This window comes from Pongo abelii, chromosome 5 (genome assembly GCF_028885655.2).
Source record: "Pongo abelii isolate AG06213 chromosome 5, NHGRI_mPonAbe1-v2.0_pri, whole genome shotgun sequence".
NCBI classification, from domain to species: domain Eukaryota; kingdom Metazoa; phylum Chordata; class Mammalia; order Primates; family Hominidae; genus Pongo; species Pongo abelii.
In genome coordinates, this window is record NC_071990.2 from 120156810 (window position 1) to 120173640 (window position 16831).

The 16831-nt window shown below is 40.0% G+C and overlaps 2 protein-coding genes across 3 annotated transcripts in view; one reads left to right on the forward strand and one right to left on the reverse strand.

Annotated features, from left to right (window-relative positions):
- Positions 1 to 16831, reverse strand: part of MCM9 (minichromosome maintenance 9 homologous recombination repair factor) — a 123266-nt gene that overhangs the window by 81421 nt on the left and 25014 nt on the right. The window contains exon 8 of one of the 2 annotated variants that reach the window (XM_063724969.1): positions 1183 to 2090. The exons of the other annotated variant lie outside the window; for it this stretch is intronic. Within the exon in view, the coding sequence (XP_063581039.1) occupies positions 1255 to 2090 (836 nt within the window). The 3' untranslated portion in view covers positions 1183 to 1254. Of the gene's footprint in view, positions 1 to 1182; positions 2091 to 16831 lie in introns of those variants that run through there. 2 annotated transcript variants of the gene reach the window in all.
- On the forward strand, positions 855 to 15860 carry ASF1A (anti-silencing function 1A histone chaperone). The gene is made up of 4 exons (XM_002817293.5): positions 855 to 1287; positions 7449 to 7564; positions 12320 to 12496; positions 14090 to 15860. Exons 1-4 carry the CDS (start codon positions 1179 to 1181, stop codon positions 14300 to 14302), a joined length of 615 nt encoding a protein of 204 aa, XP_002817339.1. The 5' UTR covers positions 855 to 1178; the 3' UTR covers positions 14303 to 15860.

Sequence of the window (16831 nt, forward strand, 5' to 3'; positions counted from 1 at the left end):
ACAGGCAAGCAAGGGCTCCTCAGAATTTGCTTTACTAACGGTTTAGGTCAGAAATTTTTTTGAAGATCAAATGTCTTGCTATGTCTTTGTGTTCTTTTTCCCATCTCTATTACGTTTGTTGCCCTGTTGTTCTCCTGACACTTCCATTTTCTCCTTTTATGTTCCTGCTATGCTCTCCAAATGGCAGTAACCTGGAGTATAACTGATCACACCTCTTGTGATTTTTTTTATTCTAGGACTTTCCAGATCTGGACTCCGAAGAAGACGCCCAGGTGCAAGCCCAAAGGTTACCTATTTAAATTTTCCAAGCATAGTGTGTGGAAAATCATTCCTCGCCCTTCATTTTGTGTTGCTTAACGGCGCTGTCGTGCCTAAACGTAGATACTGGCCAAGAGCTAGATTTCCAAAATGGCTTTGCTCCTTTCGAGCTGACATCGGTCTATAACATGCAATTTATTTCCCCTGCAGCCAATCTTTCTCTCTACTCCAAATACTACCCGATACGCAGAAAGCTGAACCTAACCCAGTGTAAACACCGACTCTCATCTGCTAAATTCAACAAGGCCGGCAAAGCTGTTGCACTGATGTAAAAAGAGGGTTAAACCAAAAAACCAAAAAAACAAAAAACGCCAAAACACCCACACGAAGCCAACTGGAGGGGCGGGCGTCGGCCGGATCGCGCCCTCCCGCCGCGGCCACGCCTCCCCGCCGCGGCCACGCCCCCGCGGCCCCTCTCCGCGTCGCCGCCGGCGGCCTCCGCGCGGGCCTCCCAGCCCTTATTCCACTCACTTTGTTCTCCGCCTTTGTCCTAATCCACACCAGCAGGTGGAGCCGCAGTTAAAGTTTCCGAGTCCATTCCGGGAGCGGGAGCCCATCTTGCTGGCTGCCGAGGCCCTCGCTGGAGGAGGAGGGTCAGAACTCGGGTGCAGCCAATCGAGGGCAACGCTGCTACTTATCAGAGCAGAATGGGCTGTAGTTTAGTGAAATAGGAAAGCTGCAAAACACTGTGGAGTGCTCCCGTGTAAATAAAAAGAGGAAAAAAAAGTTTCTCAAGTCGCCGCTGCACGACGTCGGGCCGGCGCTGGGGCGGGGGTCTGCGCTCTCCCGAGCTGCCGCGCGCTGGACTTTATTGTGCCGCAACCAGCCCCAGTTCCCATTGTTTGTGTTTTTTTCAAAATATGGCAAAGGTTCAGGTGAACAATGTAGTGGTGCTGGATAACCCTTCTCCTTTCTACAACCCGTTCCAGTTCGAGATCACCTTCGAGTGCATCGAGGACCTGTCTGAAGGTGAGTGCGGCGCCCGTGCGCCCGGGCTGTCAGTTGCGGGCTGCAGACGTTGAAAGTTTCCCGGGCCCGGCCTCGCGCTGGGCGGCTGTGTTCGGCGCTTGGCGGCCGCGGGCTGCTCTGCGGAGGGAAACTTGAAGTTGATGGACGACGGCCGCCGAGGCGCGCGCGGCTTTCCGCCGCAGCCCAGGCGCCTGCCGGGCTCAACTTGCGAGGAACTTGTTTGAGCGGAGGAGCGGAGGTAGCCATGTTGTCAGCTTTGTCTGCGGGCGGGCAGCTCGGAGCCCCGCACTCATGCCCGCTGCGCCTCCTGGGGTCGCGCCGGGTTGGCTCCGCGCCGCCAACAGCCTCCGCGACCCTCCGGGCCCGGGCACGGAGGCTGGGAAAGGAGAGGCTGTGCGTGTGGTCGCGCCGGCGAGTTCGGAGCGGAGCCATCTTACCCCGAGTCGAGAATTGGGCCAGCGACCCCGGCGCACGGCGCCTCCTCTTGCCCCGCCGCCCGCCTGCCCCCGGCGAAAGGCAGGCAGTCACTCTCGAGAGCTCACGGTGGAGTCGCCGCACTCTCCGGGCTGGCCATGCCTGGCCGCTTCGGGGAGGAGAGCGAGACTGTCCGGGCGCTGATTTCTGGCTTCCTCGACCAACCAGCGGGGGAGGCGGGCGCAGGCTCGGCCCCTCCGCGCCGCGGGCTGGGCGCCGGCGCTCCCCGGGGGCCGTGGGTCCTGTTCGGCCGGTCCTCCTCGGCCGGCGCCCGGGATGCGCCGGGATGCTGGCGCGCAGGCTCCCCAACCAACGTGGACTCCTTTCCCCTAATGACGAAAAGCTAATTTCAGGAAGAGAAATAGAGCTGAGCTAGGAAGTTACATTTAACCTAAGAGCAGAAATAAGATACTTAAATAATTTCCAGGACTTAATCTCTGCCTTATAAATAGTCTGAAGGAAGACTTTCTTCAAGACCGTGTTGAAATCTAAAATAACTCCACATCCAGATACAGAACACACCCTAAACATAAAACACAAACGTAGGCTAGGAAATTAAGGTAAACTCCTCATGTCAGTCCAAGAATTCTTGGTATTTTTTCTACATATATTTTAAGGTCTTAAAAATACGTATTTTTAATATGTTTAGTAATAAATATTTAGAAAGCTAAAACGACAATTATCTTTGCTTTAATTATATTTTACTAAAGTAATTCAGTGCTTCATTTGCCAGTTTTGAAGGGGAAATAGTTTAACTTCATCGATGAGGGACATACTTTGAACTAGAAGTATATGTAAAAAATGCATTGAAGATGATTTGGCTAATCGTGGCATGTAAAACTTTTCATTTTAAAAACTAGTTTTTAATCTCTAAAATATATATGTAAGGTGTTAATTTTAATTATAAAACAATATATATTCATTATAATAAACTTTTAGAAAGTTGTACAGGCATATATAAAGTTAACAGTTCTCTGTACTCAGTGCCTTCCCCTATCTCCTTTCGGTAATCACAATTATTACTTTAACATGTGCCCCCGTGTGTTTTTTTTAAACCTATATAGAGCATAAATGCACATACATATATAGGGCAAATTTTGAAAGATGATTCATTTATTAAAATAATTTCAAATAGGCCATTGATAACACTAAGGGGTATTTTTCTTATTACTCTGAAGTCATTTGATTACTCTCCTATGATACTACTATTAATATAAGCATTGCAGCTACCAGGCCCATTTTTCACACCCAACAGTAATTTTTTTTTTATTGCCAACTGCATATAAAAATAGACAAAAGAAAAACCATTGATCGGTCCATTCCAACTTATACCACAGTGTTTTTCAGATATACCACCAGAAGTTCTTCAAATTACAGGTATTTCTCAAGTGATGCCTTCCATTTTAGGAGTCAGCTCTGAACAAAGAAGATAGATGACTCAGGATGTCGTTACAGGGCTTTTACATTGCATAGATGAAACCAGCCATTCATAAAGCCAAAACGTTCCATTTTTAACTGGGATCCATTCAGAACCCAGCTGAATCACATCAGGGTTTTACAGTACTGGTGTCAAAAACATACTTACTTCCAATGGTATATTTCACTTCCCAGGCACCATTACTGAGCATTTATTTAGTATTTTAAAAAATATTTTAAGCTGAGTCATACCAAAGCTGCAAAGGAATCTTTCAAAAAGGTGCCATGCCTGTATACTCCACCTAGAGGCTATGTGGATTAAGGAAATTTTTACTTAGCAAAGGCTTCTAATAGGTTCCATACTTTTATATTACAGTTCTTTTAAAAATTCTGTTCTTAAAATTAAACTATAGAATTTTTTTCTTTTTAATGAGACAGTCTCGCTCTGGCACTCAGGCTGGATGGAGTACAGTGATGCAAACACAGCTGCTCCCTGCAGCCTCAACCTCCTGGGCTCAAGCAATCCTCCCACCTTAGCCTCCTGAATAGCTGGGCCCATAGTCAATGTGCCACCACATTGGGCTAATTTTTTAATTTTTTGTAGAGACGGAGTTTTGCCATGTTGCCCAAGCTGGTCTCGAACCCCTGGGCTCAAGGAGTCCTCCCACCCCTGCCTCCCAAAGTGTTGTGATTATAGTGAGCCCACTGCACCCAGCCCAAACTATAGAATATTTTGAAAAGAATTTTCTTTATAAGTTATTTTGCCTCAAGTCTCAAAGCAGAGTTTGGCCACCATTTTTCATACTTTATCAGTAGCCCCAAACATTCACTTTCCTTTAAGAGCTGCCCTGTAGCTTTGCTTCAGAAAAAGCCTTGAGGAATATCTGGTCTTAAGATAATTTGGTTCTTTGTAATATAGGGGTTAAGACAGCCTGAGACCCTCGCTGGATGTGCTTGATGGTCACCAAGACTGTACAAGTTTTGATTGACCATCCTGCCATTCTTAAATTTATATATATATATATATATATCTTTATTACAGCTACTCTCAATTGAATACTTATAATATACCAGAATTGAGCATGGTGCTTCATACTTTCCAACTTCAGCTTGTTCTAATTCCAAAGCCTACATACTTTAAACTAGACCACAAGTCTTCCCAAGTAGTGTAATTAGCTAAAAATTCTCTTGATGACTTCCCTCATTCACTCACTCTCACCACAAATGGAAATACTTTCAGGCTGGGTAAATCATTTAATCATGATTACTGTGATTAAATAAAAGTTAACTTTAAAATAAATGAACAAATTTCTTCACCTGAGAACTTATGTAAAACATCTGACCTTACCCTTCCTCCCTCAAATACAGGGGGCAGAGGAATTAAATGAAAGCTGGGTTAAAAAAAAAAAAAAACTGATGCCAATGTATAAAAAGGTACTGAGCGTGTAAAACTCAGTAACTGTAGCGAGCATCCCATAAACATAAAAATCAATGTACAAGTGTTCCCTGAGTTGCAGCCTATTCTTGTTAAGGCTAGATTATCTCTCCATCTCCTCTGCTCTCACTTCCCCTGCAAATAAATTCCCTTATTCCACTGCTAATTTCAGAGCTAGAAAGAATTTATCTTCCCAGTTAGGTTTTCAGAAGAAGCCCGGGGTTTGTAGTTACAGAGGCATAGGTTGGATTCTGATTCTTTGATGTACAAACTATGAATTTGTGTAGATTACTTAACCTCTCAGAGTCTCAACTTATTTGCATAATGGGGATAATTTGATCCATATGATAAAACTGTTGAGGTTTGAACAATAGGTATGAAGTAGTAGGACTAATGCCAGTCCACAAATGCCAATTTATACCAGTTAGGATCAAGGGCATTATATGTAGTGATACAATTATATATGAAATTAAAATTTATGAGAACCTTTATGTAATAATTTTTTTTTTTTTTTTTTGAGACAATCTCGTTCCATTGCCCAGGCTGGAGTGTGGTGGCGCGATCTCGTCTCACTGCAACCTCCGCCTCCTGGGTTCAAGCGATTCTTGTGCCTCAGCCTCCCAAGTAGCTGGGACCACAGGCATGTGCCACCCCTAATTTTTGTATTTTTAGTAGAGATGGGGTTTCACCATGTTTGCCAGGCTGGTCTCGAACTCCTGACCTCAAGCCATCCAGCCACCTTAGCCTCCCACAATGCTGGGATTACAGGCGTGAGCCACTGCGCCCAGCCACTCTATGTGATAATTCTTAGTCTTATCCTCACTTGGCTAGTTTAGTACCTTTCACACCACTTTCTTAAAACAGTTTCTTCACTTGGCTTATGGGTCTCCTACCTCATTTGCCACTTGTTTTGTAACTTACTTTATTTGTCCTCTTTGGAGGGCTCAAATCTCACTCCCTAGAGCAAGCCCATGTATTTTTATGGCTTTACATATCATTGACAGGTTCCAAATTTTTATCCTGCCTATTCAGTATCTCTACTTAGAAGCAGACATCTCAAATATGTCTAAAATGAACTCCTGATTGCTCCCCCACCCCACGTCACCCCCCTGCAAAAGTGGCTCCTGCTGCTTTCATCTTCAGAATTTTATCCAGAATATAACTGTTGCACAGCCCCATGGCCACATGAGGTCCATGCCACCATAATTTCTTGCCTCAATTGTTGAAATATTCTGTTTCTTCCTTGTCCTCTTATATTCTATATTGAACACAGCAATCAAAGCATTCCTTTTAAAATGAAAGTTGGCTCCTGTTACTGCTCTGCTCAAAACCCTCCGATGGCTTCCCATGCCACTCAGTGTGAAAGCCAGAGTCCTTATGATGGCCTTCAAAACCGCATGATCTGGCTGTTCCCTCATCCTCAATCATAGGGTTCGGTGCTTTCCCCCTTCCTTTCATTCTGCTCCAGCCCTAGCCTCCTTGCTTTTTCTTGCCAAGTATGCCCTACCTCTGGGCCTTTCTATTTGCTGTTCCCTCTGGTGAGATACTTATATTGCCTACTTTCTCTCTATCTCCATCAACAGATGATCTCAGGAGATGTCAGATGCAGCACCCTGCATCTGGAAGTGTGCTGGAAGCTGGAAATAGAAATGGTCTAGTTCTAGGACACAGCCATGACATAATAGGTCCTCAGAAAATGATTGCTGACTTAATAAGAGAAAATAAAAAAGGAGCATTCAGTTGATTGTAGTTTACAATACAATATAAATAAGCAGTACGTTACTATTTCTATTATCAATTTAGGGAACAAAAATACCTACAGTTACACAAAAATGGCAACACATAGTGGCACTAACTAGATTGTCATGAGTGACCCAGAAACTCACCCTTTGGGAGTGCTTGTGTAACAGTGTGTTGAATGCAAGAGGCAGGCCCCACAGTGCAAAATACCCAAAGAAGATGAAGAGGTCTCTCAGAGATGGTTTGTATTACAGTTATCTTCTTCCCCAACTAAACAGGAGACTCCTCCAAAGAGTTCTGCTAATCTCTGGGTTCACTTCACAGAACACATTGTAAAACATGCTCAATAAAATCCGCTATATTGAATTACATATAACGCCTTGAATTGCACCTGAATGTCTTTTCCTCCTGCCTATCTCCACTGTGTATACTCTATTGGATCACGTGGTGTAAAGATCTTGGTTTCCTCTGCCCAATTTAAAGAATGTACGACACAGGGGGGTGCCGTAAGGGAGAAACCCTACCATTGTTCGTTGACAGTTGATGAGCTGAAGCCACTTACTTCTGAGCCACAAGGGAGGTTTTACTAATAATTTTTCTACTTTGGAGCTCTGTGATTATTTGGATCTCTGCAGCGTAGTATAGGGCTGCCCTTCCAAAGTGTGTTGAGAAGGGTGTTAAAAGATGATATACAAAAAAAGGGGGATCCCATAGCCAAATAAATTTGGGAAATGCTGGATTAATGTTACTGGTGTTCTTTACTGAAGGATGTCTCAGAAAACTTACTATGCCAGCGTGCTTTATGAATCCTCAAGACAAGTTTTACAGCATTTCCCAAGTGTTTAGCTATGTTATGTTGTTTGTGAGGCACTGTCCAGGAACTAGTGTTTCACAAAAGAGTATTTTGAGAAACTCTGATCAAAGTATGAACTCTGGTAAGAACTTTATAAAGAGCATTTCACTGCCTTTCTGGATTGCTATGAGAAGCTAATTTTAACAGCCAGTAGGTGGCTAAGTGGACATTAAAAGGGTCTTTGATGTCATCTGGTAATGTAATTACTGAATATGAAATAATGCTTTGGTTTTTTAACCCTAGACTTGGAATGGAAAATTATCTATGTGGGCTCTGCAGAAAGTGAAGAATACGATCAAGTTTTAGACTCTGTTTTAGTGGGTCCTGTTCCTGCAGGAAGGCATATGTTTGTATTTCAGGTAAGATTATCTTGGTAAATGTGTATGCCAAATATGTTTCGAAGTAGACTATATTATCTATTATCTTATAACCCTTATCCCTTTCCTTTTGGGTTAAAGAACTGCTTCTGCTGCATTCACTTTTTATCTGTTTCCATCATGTTTTAGGCAGTCTCTGTGTCACAAAGGAACTCTTACTTCCTGGTTTTATATGCTAAGAGATGTTAATGTGATGTTTACTTTAGGGAGATGCACAACCTACAGTTAATTTTATATTGTATCATGGCACACAGGGTGGTGAATTTTGGGCTCTTCCTGTGAATAGCACCTCAGTATCAGACTTCCAAGGTGGCTGTCTAGCAACCCAAAACATGGATTCAAAATATCTAAAACTAACTGGCATTGTTAGTAATATGCATCTTCAGTTTATGGTTTCAGCCACTGTAACTGATGGTGATGTAACAAAAACAACTTTATTTCAGCATAATCAGTAGTTGAGCTAGGTTAACAGATATGTTTAGTGGATAGAGATGTGTGGTCTTGGGTCACTGGAATGACATTCCAGAGTTTACTAAAGCATCTTATAATCTTCATTATCTTATAGAGGACTACTTTTGCAAATTTACTACCCCACTAGGTATTTGTGAGGAGAATTTCTAGTAATAAAAATTAACTTGTTCTTAGATACCATTGAGAGTATTTGGATCTATACCAAGGCTTCAGAGATTGTCTTCTATATTCAAAAGTGTTATTTCTTTTAATCCATGTTAAATTGCTATATGGAACCATTCAGTTATTCCTCAGTTATGCATGCTTATTTATAAGGGAGATAGATATTTGTAATAGACCAAAGAGTGACTAGCCATAGGTTTTTTAAAACTACTATTAATTTCTGTTACAAGTATTTCAACCCAGCAATGTCCCATCAGTTAAGTGGAACTCACTGAAAAGACTTAATCCAGAAAGAAAATCTAACTCTTACCTATGCCTGACCTCTGTTTTCTCACTTCACAGATGGGACCAATTTAAATGAATACCGTTGGTCAAATAATCCCATCAGAAACTGGCAAAGAATCACTTAGACACATGCCATCTCTAGAGCTGCTACCTTTCCCTCCCCGTCCTAAATACAGAATTTAGAATCTTGGTTTCCTAGCCTTAGTACTTTTGATTAAAAAGCAACAAATAATTTACTGTATCTAAAGAAATAGCTAAGAAAAACTCAAATATACTAATCAAATATATGAATTAAAAGTGCTGTTAATCAAAGTTGTGAGTGCAGAACCCTGTAAAAGACATGGGTAACAGAATGCCCTGTTCTGTAGAAGGCAGCACTGCAGTTACAGATATAGGTCAAATCCCGACACCTCTGTATTAGCCATGTGTGGCTTTACCTCCCTAACCTCCTCCCTTAGTCACTCCAGTCTTCTATAAAATGTGGATAATATTCTATCTCATTAAAATGTTATGGGGAATAAAACAGTATAATCAGTCACTCATAAATAGTGCCCTATTCCTAAAATTAGTACTACATTTTTATTCTCTTAACTTCTTGAAATTGTTATATAAAAAAGCAGGACTTGCTTTGACCCACAGGCCTAAGGAACCCATACTTTACTGATAATTCATGATACAGTAAAAGAAACCTGGGTTAACAGGTACTGATAATACCTTTTTTTTTTTTTTTTTGCTACTATAAGAACTTACAAATAAATGCCTTGTTATTGAAACAAACCCTTGAAAATCTTTTGTGTTTGTTATTAAGCATACTCCTAAGCTTTTGGCTGAAAGTGCTGTAGAAAAAAATGTATTCAAAAGTATTTCCTGCTGGTGATCTTCAAGTAGTTTTACCTTGGTGTCAGTGTACATGTTGCCAAAAAGAACAGAGGAGGTACTGTATATTCAGCCTAAAGGTTTTACAAAATTTACCATTATCAACAGAAAGAGACTAAATTACACCTTTTGTTTTGTGTTTTAAAACTACTGTAGTAATCTCCTGGTCTGCCATGAGTTTGCCTCTCTAAATAGTTAAACATGTCTTTCTTCTGAGTGAGTCAAAGGCTAGCAGGAAGATGTCCAGACATCTGCCTGGTATTGCCAGCTAGAGTCAAAACAAAGATCTCTGCTCATTACTTCTGCATCCTAAATTATTTGAAAGGCCTGCAAGCTTCTCTACTCAAATTTGCTCAAACTGAATCTTTTTCAAATTGTAAAATGCTTTTTAAAAGATGTTTTATATTTACAACAGATTTTAAAACAGAAACATGCCTAGAACCAATTTACTGAAGGGAACCAATTTACTGAAGGGAAGGGGAAGAGTTCTCTTAGCAGTACTGAACTATTATATATTTCCCATCTCCATCCACTTCAGGTATATTAGAATCTGTTTGGGTACACTGGAAGTAATCTAACCCCTCTGTGCAGGGGTGTGTAGAATCTCTAAGACAAACAGCATATTCTCCAGGACAAGGCTGGCTGTCCCTATCCTGGTGTCTCGCCAAGAGATCATAAACCCCTTCAGGGCAGGAACTGATTTACGAATGAATTCCAAAATACTAAGTGCTCAGAGCTGAGCCACACATGAGATTATAAAGATGAACTGGATGGGACTCCTGCCCTGGATAAAGCATAGCATCTAGAAGACTGAAAAATAAACATGTTTAGATCGCAGGGCATACGTTCTCAGATAATTTGTGACAAGAAATATCAGCACATAAAAAAGGAATCTATTGATTCTGCCTTCTGAGTTAGAAAGGGTGTCACTGAGAATACACTCGATGTAAGCTCCAGAAAAGATTAAAAGATGAATTTTTCAGGATGTGAGAGAAGGACCTTTCAGGCCAAGGGAACAGTATGTTAGAAGCACAGGGGGTGAAATATTTCTTTTTTAAATTTGTTTTTGTAGAGATGGGGTTTCGCCATGTGGCCCAGGATAATCTCAAATTCCTGGGCTCAAGTGATCCGCCCACCTTAGCCTCCCAAAGTGCTAGGATTACAGGCGTGAGCCACCGTGCTCGGACAGAGCATGAAAGATTATCACCATGTTTTAAAGAACCTGTGTGATTCATATCTCTAGAACAAGGGTGGAGTTAAAGGAGGTATGAATGGAGATGTTGGTTGGAGACAAACTGAGAAGGGCCTTGTCAATGAAGTTAAAGAACTGAGATTTTATCCCTTAGAAAAGGGAATACTCATCGAGGGTTTTAATAATCTGAGGTTTTAAAACCAAAGAGAAAGGAGAACAGATCTGTGTTAATGCTGGTAGCAGTGCAAATGATAGGCTAGAGCTGGGAAGATCAGTTAGAAAATTCTAAGCAATATTCCAGATAGGAGATGACATGAATTCAGCCTCCAGAAATGAAAAAAATGTTGAGACTGACTAGATGTAGGAGATAAGGGAGTGAGGTTTTTAGCCTAGGACACTGGGTAGCGATTTTATGCCTTTTTGTATCATCTACCTGTGTTAGGCATACAGTAAACATCAGTCTTCAATTTTCCCAAGCTAAGGCATTGGCTAAAGTGCTCATCTAGGCCCAGGAATATTCCTTGGTGCCCTGGCAACAGGTAAGCTAATTTGCTGGGACTTGATCCATTTACCACCCAGAATGGCTGCCTCAGATGCCTCAGCCATCACTGCCTGTGTTCCCCAGTCTATGGCCCCTTCCATCCGGTCGTCTCATTACTACCTGCACACTACCGTGGATGGGGCCCTGCCCTTCACTCATGCTGTTAGTCTAGTCTAACTCAGTTTACCTTCTGCATTCCTCAAGGTTCACCTTACAATAGCTTGATTTAAAACAAGGTCTTTGACATCTGCCTAAAGCAATCTTTACCTTCACTGGTTTCCACGTTATGTGTGGTTTAAAGAGCATACTATATTGTAGAGTCTAGCAAAGTAACTATTCATAATAGAGGATATTAATATTTTTGAAAATCTGCTATGTAGCTATTTCCATCTCATTTTCAGTTTTGTTTTGTTTGAGATGGAGTCTCACTCTGTCGCCAGGCTGGAGTGCAGTAGTGTGATCTCAGCTCACTGCAACTTCCACCTCCTGGGTTCAAGCGATTCTCCTGCCTCAGCCTCCCAAGTAGCTGGGACTACGGGCGCACGCCACCATGCCCAGCTAATTTTTGTGTTTTTAATAGAGATGGGGTTTCATCATGTTGGCCAGGATGGTCTCAATCTCTTGACCTCATGATTCACCTGCCTTGGCCTCCCAAAGTGCTGGGATTACAAGTGTGAGCCACCGCACCCAGCCTCATTTTCAGTTTTATACTAATTTACTATTAGAATACCTGTGGGGGTGGTTGAGTGGGTATGAGAATATAAGTATCTTAGGTTGAAGAGGGAAACTGGTATAATAAACGTTTGTGGCCAACAGTCTATGAGGAGATAATTTAATACTTACTAATTTAGGTCTGAAAATTATGACTGAAAAGGTTAAAATCCATTGCTGACTATAAAGGTTTTATAATGAATAGTGTATAATCCTTCATGAACCACCATGCAGTGTAGCCAGAATTTCTTCCTTTTACAAGTGTAGTCATGATTTCAAGTATCAAGGGTCCTTACATATATTGTGGCAAAACATGAACTGTCTTTTGCAGCTTATTATAAGTCAGTCAGAAATGAGCATTTTCCTTCCCAGTATGATTTCCAAGTTTTTCTTGTTGCATCCTCAGCTGATGGTTCTAGGTAACTGAAACTCCAGTCTTGCCTGCCACTAACAGCCTTTTGTGGGTGTGTGTGTTTCTTTTCTTTTTAATTTATTCTAGGCTGATGCACCTAATCCAGGACTCATTCCAGATGCAGATGCAGTAGGCGTAACTGTTGTGCTAATTACTTGTACCTATCGAGGACAAGAATTTATTAGAGTTGGCTATTATGTAAATAATGAATATACTGAGACAGAATTAAGGGAAAATCCGCCAGTAAAACCAGACTTTTCTAAGGTAATGTTCTTACTATTCCTTTTTAACTACTTTTACTATGCAATTTTTAAAGCAGTTGCTATTGCAATTTCATAGTATACTATTAAAATGGCTTTGAGATAAATCTGAGGTCCTTATGCCAACTGGGCAAACTAATTATTGTTCCATTATCATGGATGACTTCAAACCCTACCTTCAGATGAGTCATTAGTAATTAATGTAGGCAGACACCTTGAGCATCTCTGGTTTAGAAAAATGAAAGTACCACTTTTTTTTCTGAGATGGTGTCCTGCTCTGTTGCTCAGGCTGGAGTGCAGTGGCGTGATCTCGGCTCACTGCAACCTCTGCCTCCTAGGTTCAAGCGATTCTCCTGCCTCAGCCTCCCAAGTAGCTGGGACTACAGGTGTATACCAACACGCCCAGATAATTTTTGTATTTTTAGTAGAGATGGAGTTTCACCATGTTGGCCTGGCTAGTCTCCAACTCCTGACCTCAAGTGATCTGCCTACCTCGATCTCCCAAAGTGCTGGGATTACAGGTGTGAGCCACCACGCCCAGCGAAAGTACTTCTTGTAAGAGACAGGCCTTTGTTTATGGCTTTCTTTATAGCATTTCCCATATTGATTATTCCCATCATGATTCTGTTCATTTCAACCTTTAGGACATACAAATGCATTTTTGTTGTACTAATTATTCAATGATGATATTTTTGTGTGTAACTCTTCCCAAAATTATGAGAGAAAGTTTTGTGTTTGTTTTTCCTATGAATACAGTTATCTCAAAACACCTATGTGCTTTAGCTGCTATTCTTAGAAGTTAAACTAACGGTCTTAAATATTTCTGTTACTGAAAACAGCTTAAATTCTGAGTGAGAAGCTGAAATTAGGATTCAGCATTCTTAAAGATACTTACTGTTTTTTCATTTTTCACTGGGAACTATAACAGTTTGGTAACTGGTGATTTTGTGAGAGGGCAGAGTAAATGAAGTTGAACATGATACTCTATCTGCCAGACCATGCAAGAAAAATTACATGGCAATAGAATAGAATGTTCTCATGTTCTCCTTTCTGATAATAAGGCGGGACTATTTTTCACCCTTGTTGTGGTACCTTCTGTTGATCCAATTTGTTATCTCTGAAGCACCTTATGTAGCACAAAAGAAACGGGACTGTTTCTAAGAATGAGCCATCTTTAAAAGGTGTAGGAAACCATTAATAAGTTGTATTTGACAATTTTTCATTTTCCTTTGAAAACATACTAATCTAAACAACATAGTAGCTTGTTAAAGCATCTTCTAAAGCATTCACTTTGTAAAAAGAGGAGATTCTTTCTTTTAGAAAACAGAAGTATAGGAGTTAAATGGTTAAAAAGCCAGATGAATCCCCTCAGATTCTCCGTATCTTGTTTCTGTTCGTCTAAAATAACTTCTTTGCTACAGCCCTAGTCGTTACATCTTATTAGTTATATTTAAGTTACTTAACTTGAATTATACCTTTGTATATGAACTTAGCCCTTTAGGAGTACTAACATGAACCATTTTATTAAGCTTCTATTTGTATATGGTGATTTAACTTTCTTAGTGTTTACCATTTGTATGTTTCCTTTTTCCTCTAGCTTCAAAGGAATATTTTGGCATCTAATCCCAGGGTCACAAGATTCCACATTAATTGGGAAGATAACACAGAAAAACTGGAAGATGCAGAGAGCAGTAATCCAAATCTACAGTCACTTCTTTCAACAGATGCATTACCTTCAGCATCAAAGGGATGGTCCACATCAGAAAACTCACTAAATGTCATGTTAGAATCCCACATGGACTGCATGTGACCACCTACCATCCCTTTAGTACAAATTAAGCTATTAAAAATACACAGAACTATTTCCCTGAAATTCCGTAAGTACATAGTCAAAACACAATGTGAAGAATTTGTTTAAAAACATCCTGTAGAAAGTTTATAAGAAAACCAGTATTTGAACAAATTGTGGAATATAAATACAACTATTTTTAAGTAATTTTTTTCTCTAATGTGTTATTTTATTTGTTCTGAAACTAATCTGATTAAAGCATATATATTATTTTCTTCTCCTTTATATGTAATGAAAGCACTTATAAAGAAACATGAATCATTAGACCAGGTTGTAAAGATGTCTCGGCCTCCCAGACAAAGTCTTTGGACCACTATTTTACTGGCCTTTGAAAGAACAAAGTTTACTTCAACTAAAATGTTTCTTCCTGTGAAGACATATAGTATCATTTTAATTTAAGGGGCAGATTTCCATTCTTTTTTGGCATGTCCTTAAAAAGAGGATTTGAAATCAACTATATGCTACCAAGAACTTTAGGATCCAATTTTCCAAGCCACCGTGAAGCCTCTTATGGCTACTATTATAGTTCATGTGATGGTGGACAGCATTTGGTTTGCTTGGTAAGAGAAGAACAAATATGGCTAATTGTTAATAAGGTCCCCTGGCTATGGTTTTTGTTCTTATAACAGAGTTTAGAATATCAGAGCATTTCTTGAATCATACATCATTATTGCCCAGTGAATTCAAGACCAAATACAATATCGGGAGAAAATACAAACTCCCTATGTTTAAGAATAGGAGATTATAATGGCTCAAATTGGTTCATTTGATTTCTAAAAATACCATGAACTTTAAAAATTCTTTTAATAGATCATGTTATTGGCAGTATTTATATAAAAACCATGGATTTAGAAAGGTATATTTAGCTTCATTATAATAGATACGTTACTATTTTGGAAATAGATATATTTTCACACCTGTAGTACTCTTCCCCATTTCCTCTGACACTCATGCAGAATGAGATCAGGCATATTTGTGGTTGACATACTCTAGACAGCTTTTCCAACAAGTCTTTGAAAAGCAGTCTTGGAAAGGAATTCATTAACTAAATGGGGTAAAAGGTTTCTTTTTCTTTGAGAGTTAAGTCCTTCCTCAAAAATTTTCTTATGCTCCATAAAATTGAAGTAGAATATTTTCATTATTCTTGCAGCTAAGCAAGACAGCCATATGATGCAGGTTATGCAGTGCCTTCATATCTAAAACTTTTATACTGCACTTTTTAAAGCTTTTATGTTGAGGAAAGGAAAAGGGCATTTGTCTAAACATGGATTCTGAGTTGTATATATTTCCTATCATTCTAAAAAAGTAAATTTGTGAAGCAAAGTTTTGCCAGATGTTAAACTTTGAATTTAATACACCAGATTATTAAAATATTGTCCATTAACTAGTTCATAGATTTTAAAAGTAAAATACTTCTGACTGTTAAAACTATATAAAGAAAATCTCATTTGTCTAACTGCAATTAAAAGAAAAATGTTAAAATATTAAAATGAAAATAAAAGCATTACTTTCCAACAAAGAGCTTAGTGGTTAATATAATAGGAACAACATTATGTGCTTATTAGAAATAAAGCATATATAGCCAAATCACCAAATAAAGCCATTTACTGCTGAGTTTTTATTCTGACTATAACAATCTATTTGTAGTGACATCAAACGGTTAGGTTTTTGTATCAATTTGTAAATGGACAACCAATTTTCACTTGAGCTTGGGACATGCGAACCATTACCTTTTGTTTTCTTAAATTTTATCACTCTAAGAATTTTTTTAATGACTGAAAATAGATTTAGACTTCAAACATTAGAAACTAAGAAACTGTAGCACATAAGTTTTTTTTCCCCCCGGTCTAGCGTCATTTGCCGATACTGTATCTGAAGAACTATTTTCCACCCTTTTGATCATAGTAAATAGCTGTGTCCTGAGAATATAAACATGAACCAATGACTTATGCCACTAAGATGGAGGCATTAAGGGTATTATTTGGGCTGAGAAAACATTCCAGAAGTCTGAAGAAGTATGCATGCATTTATTTGCCCATTCATAACCTTATACAACTTTAGGCTCCCATATAACTATACCCTCTAATTTTAGGATTTGCGGTTTCTAGCTTTCCCAAGAATGTCTATGGCAGCAGTTATCAAAACTTTTTACCATAATCCATGGTATAAAAAACTTAGGGCCGGGCGCAGTGGCTCATGCCTGTAATCCCAGCACTTGAGGAGGCTGAGGCGGGTGGATCACTTGAGGTCAGGAGTTCAAGACCAGCCTGGCCAACATGGTGAAACCCTGTCTCTACTAAAAATACAAAAATTAGCCAGGTGCGGTGGTGCAGACCCATAATCCCAGTTACTCAGGAGGCTGAGGCAGGAGAATCACTTGAACCTAGGAAGCAGAGGTTGCAGTGAGCTGAGATTGCATCACTGCACTCCAGCCTGGGCGACAGCACTAGACTCTATCTCAAAAACAAACAAAAAAGACTCCATAACAAG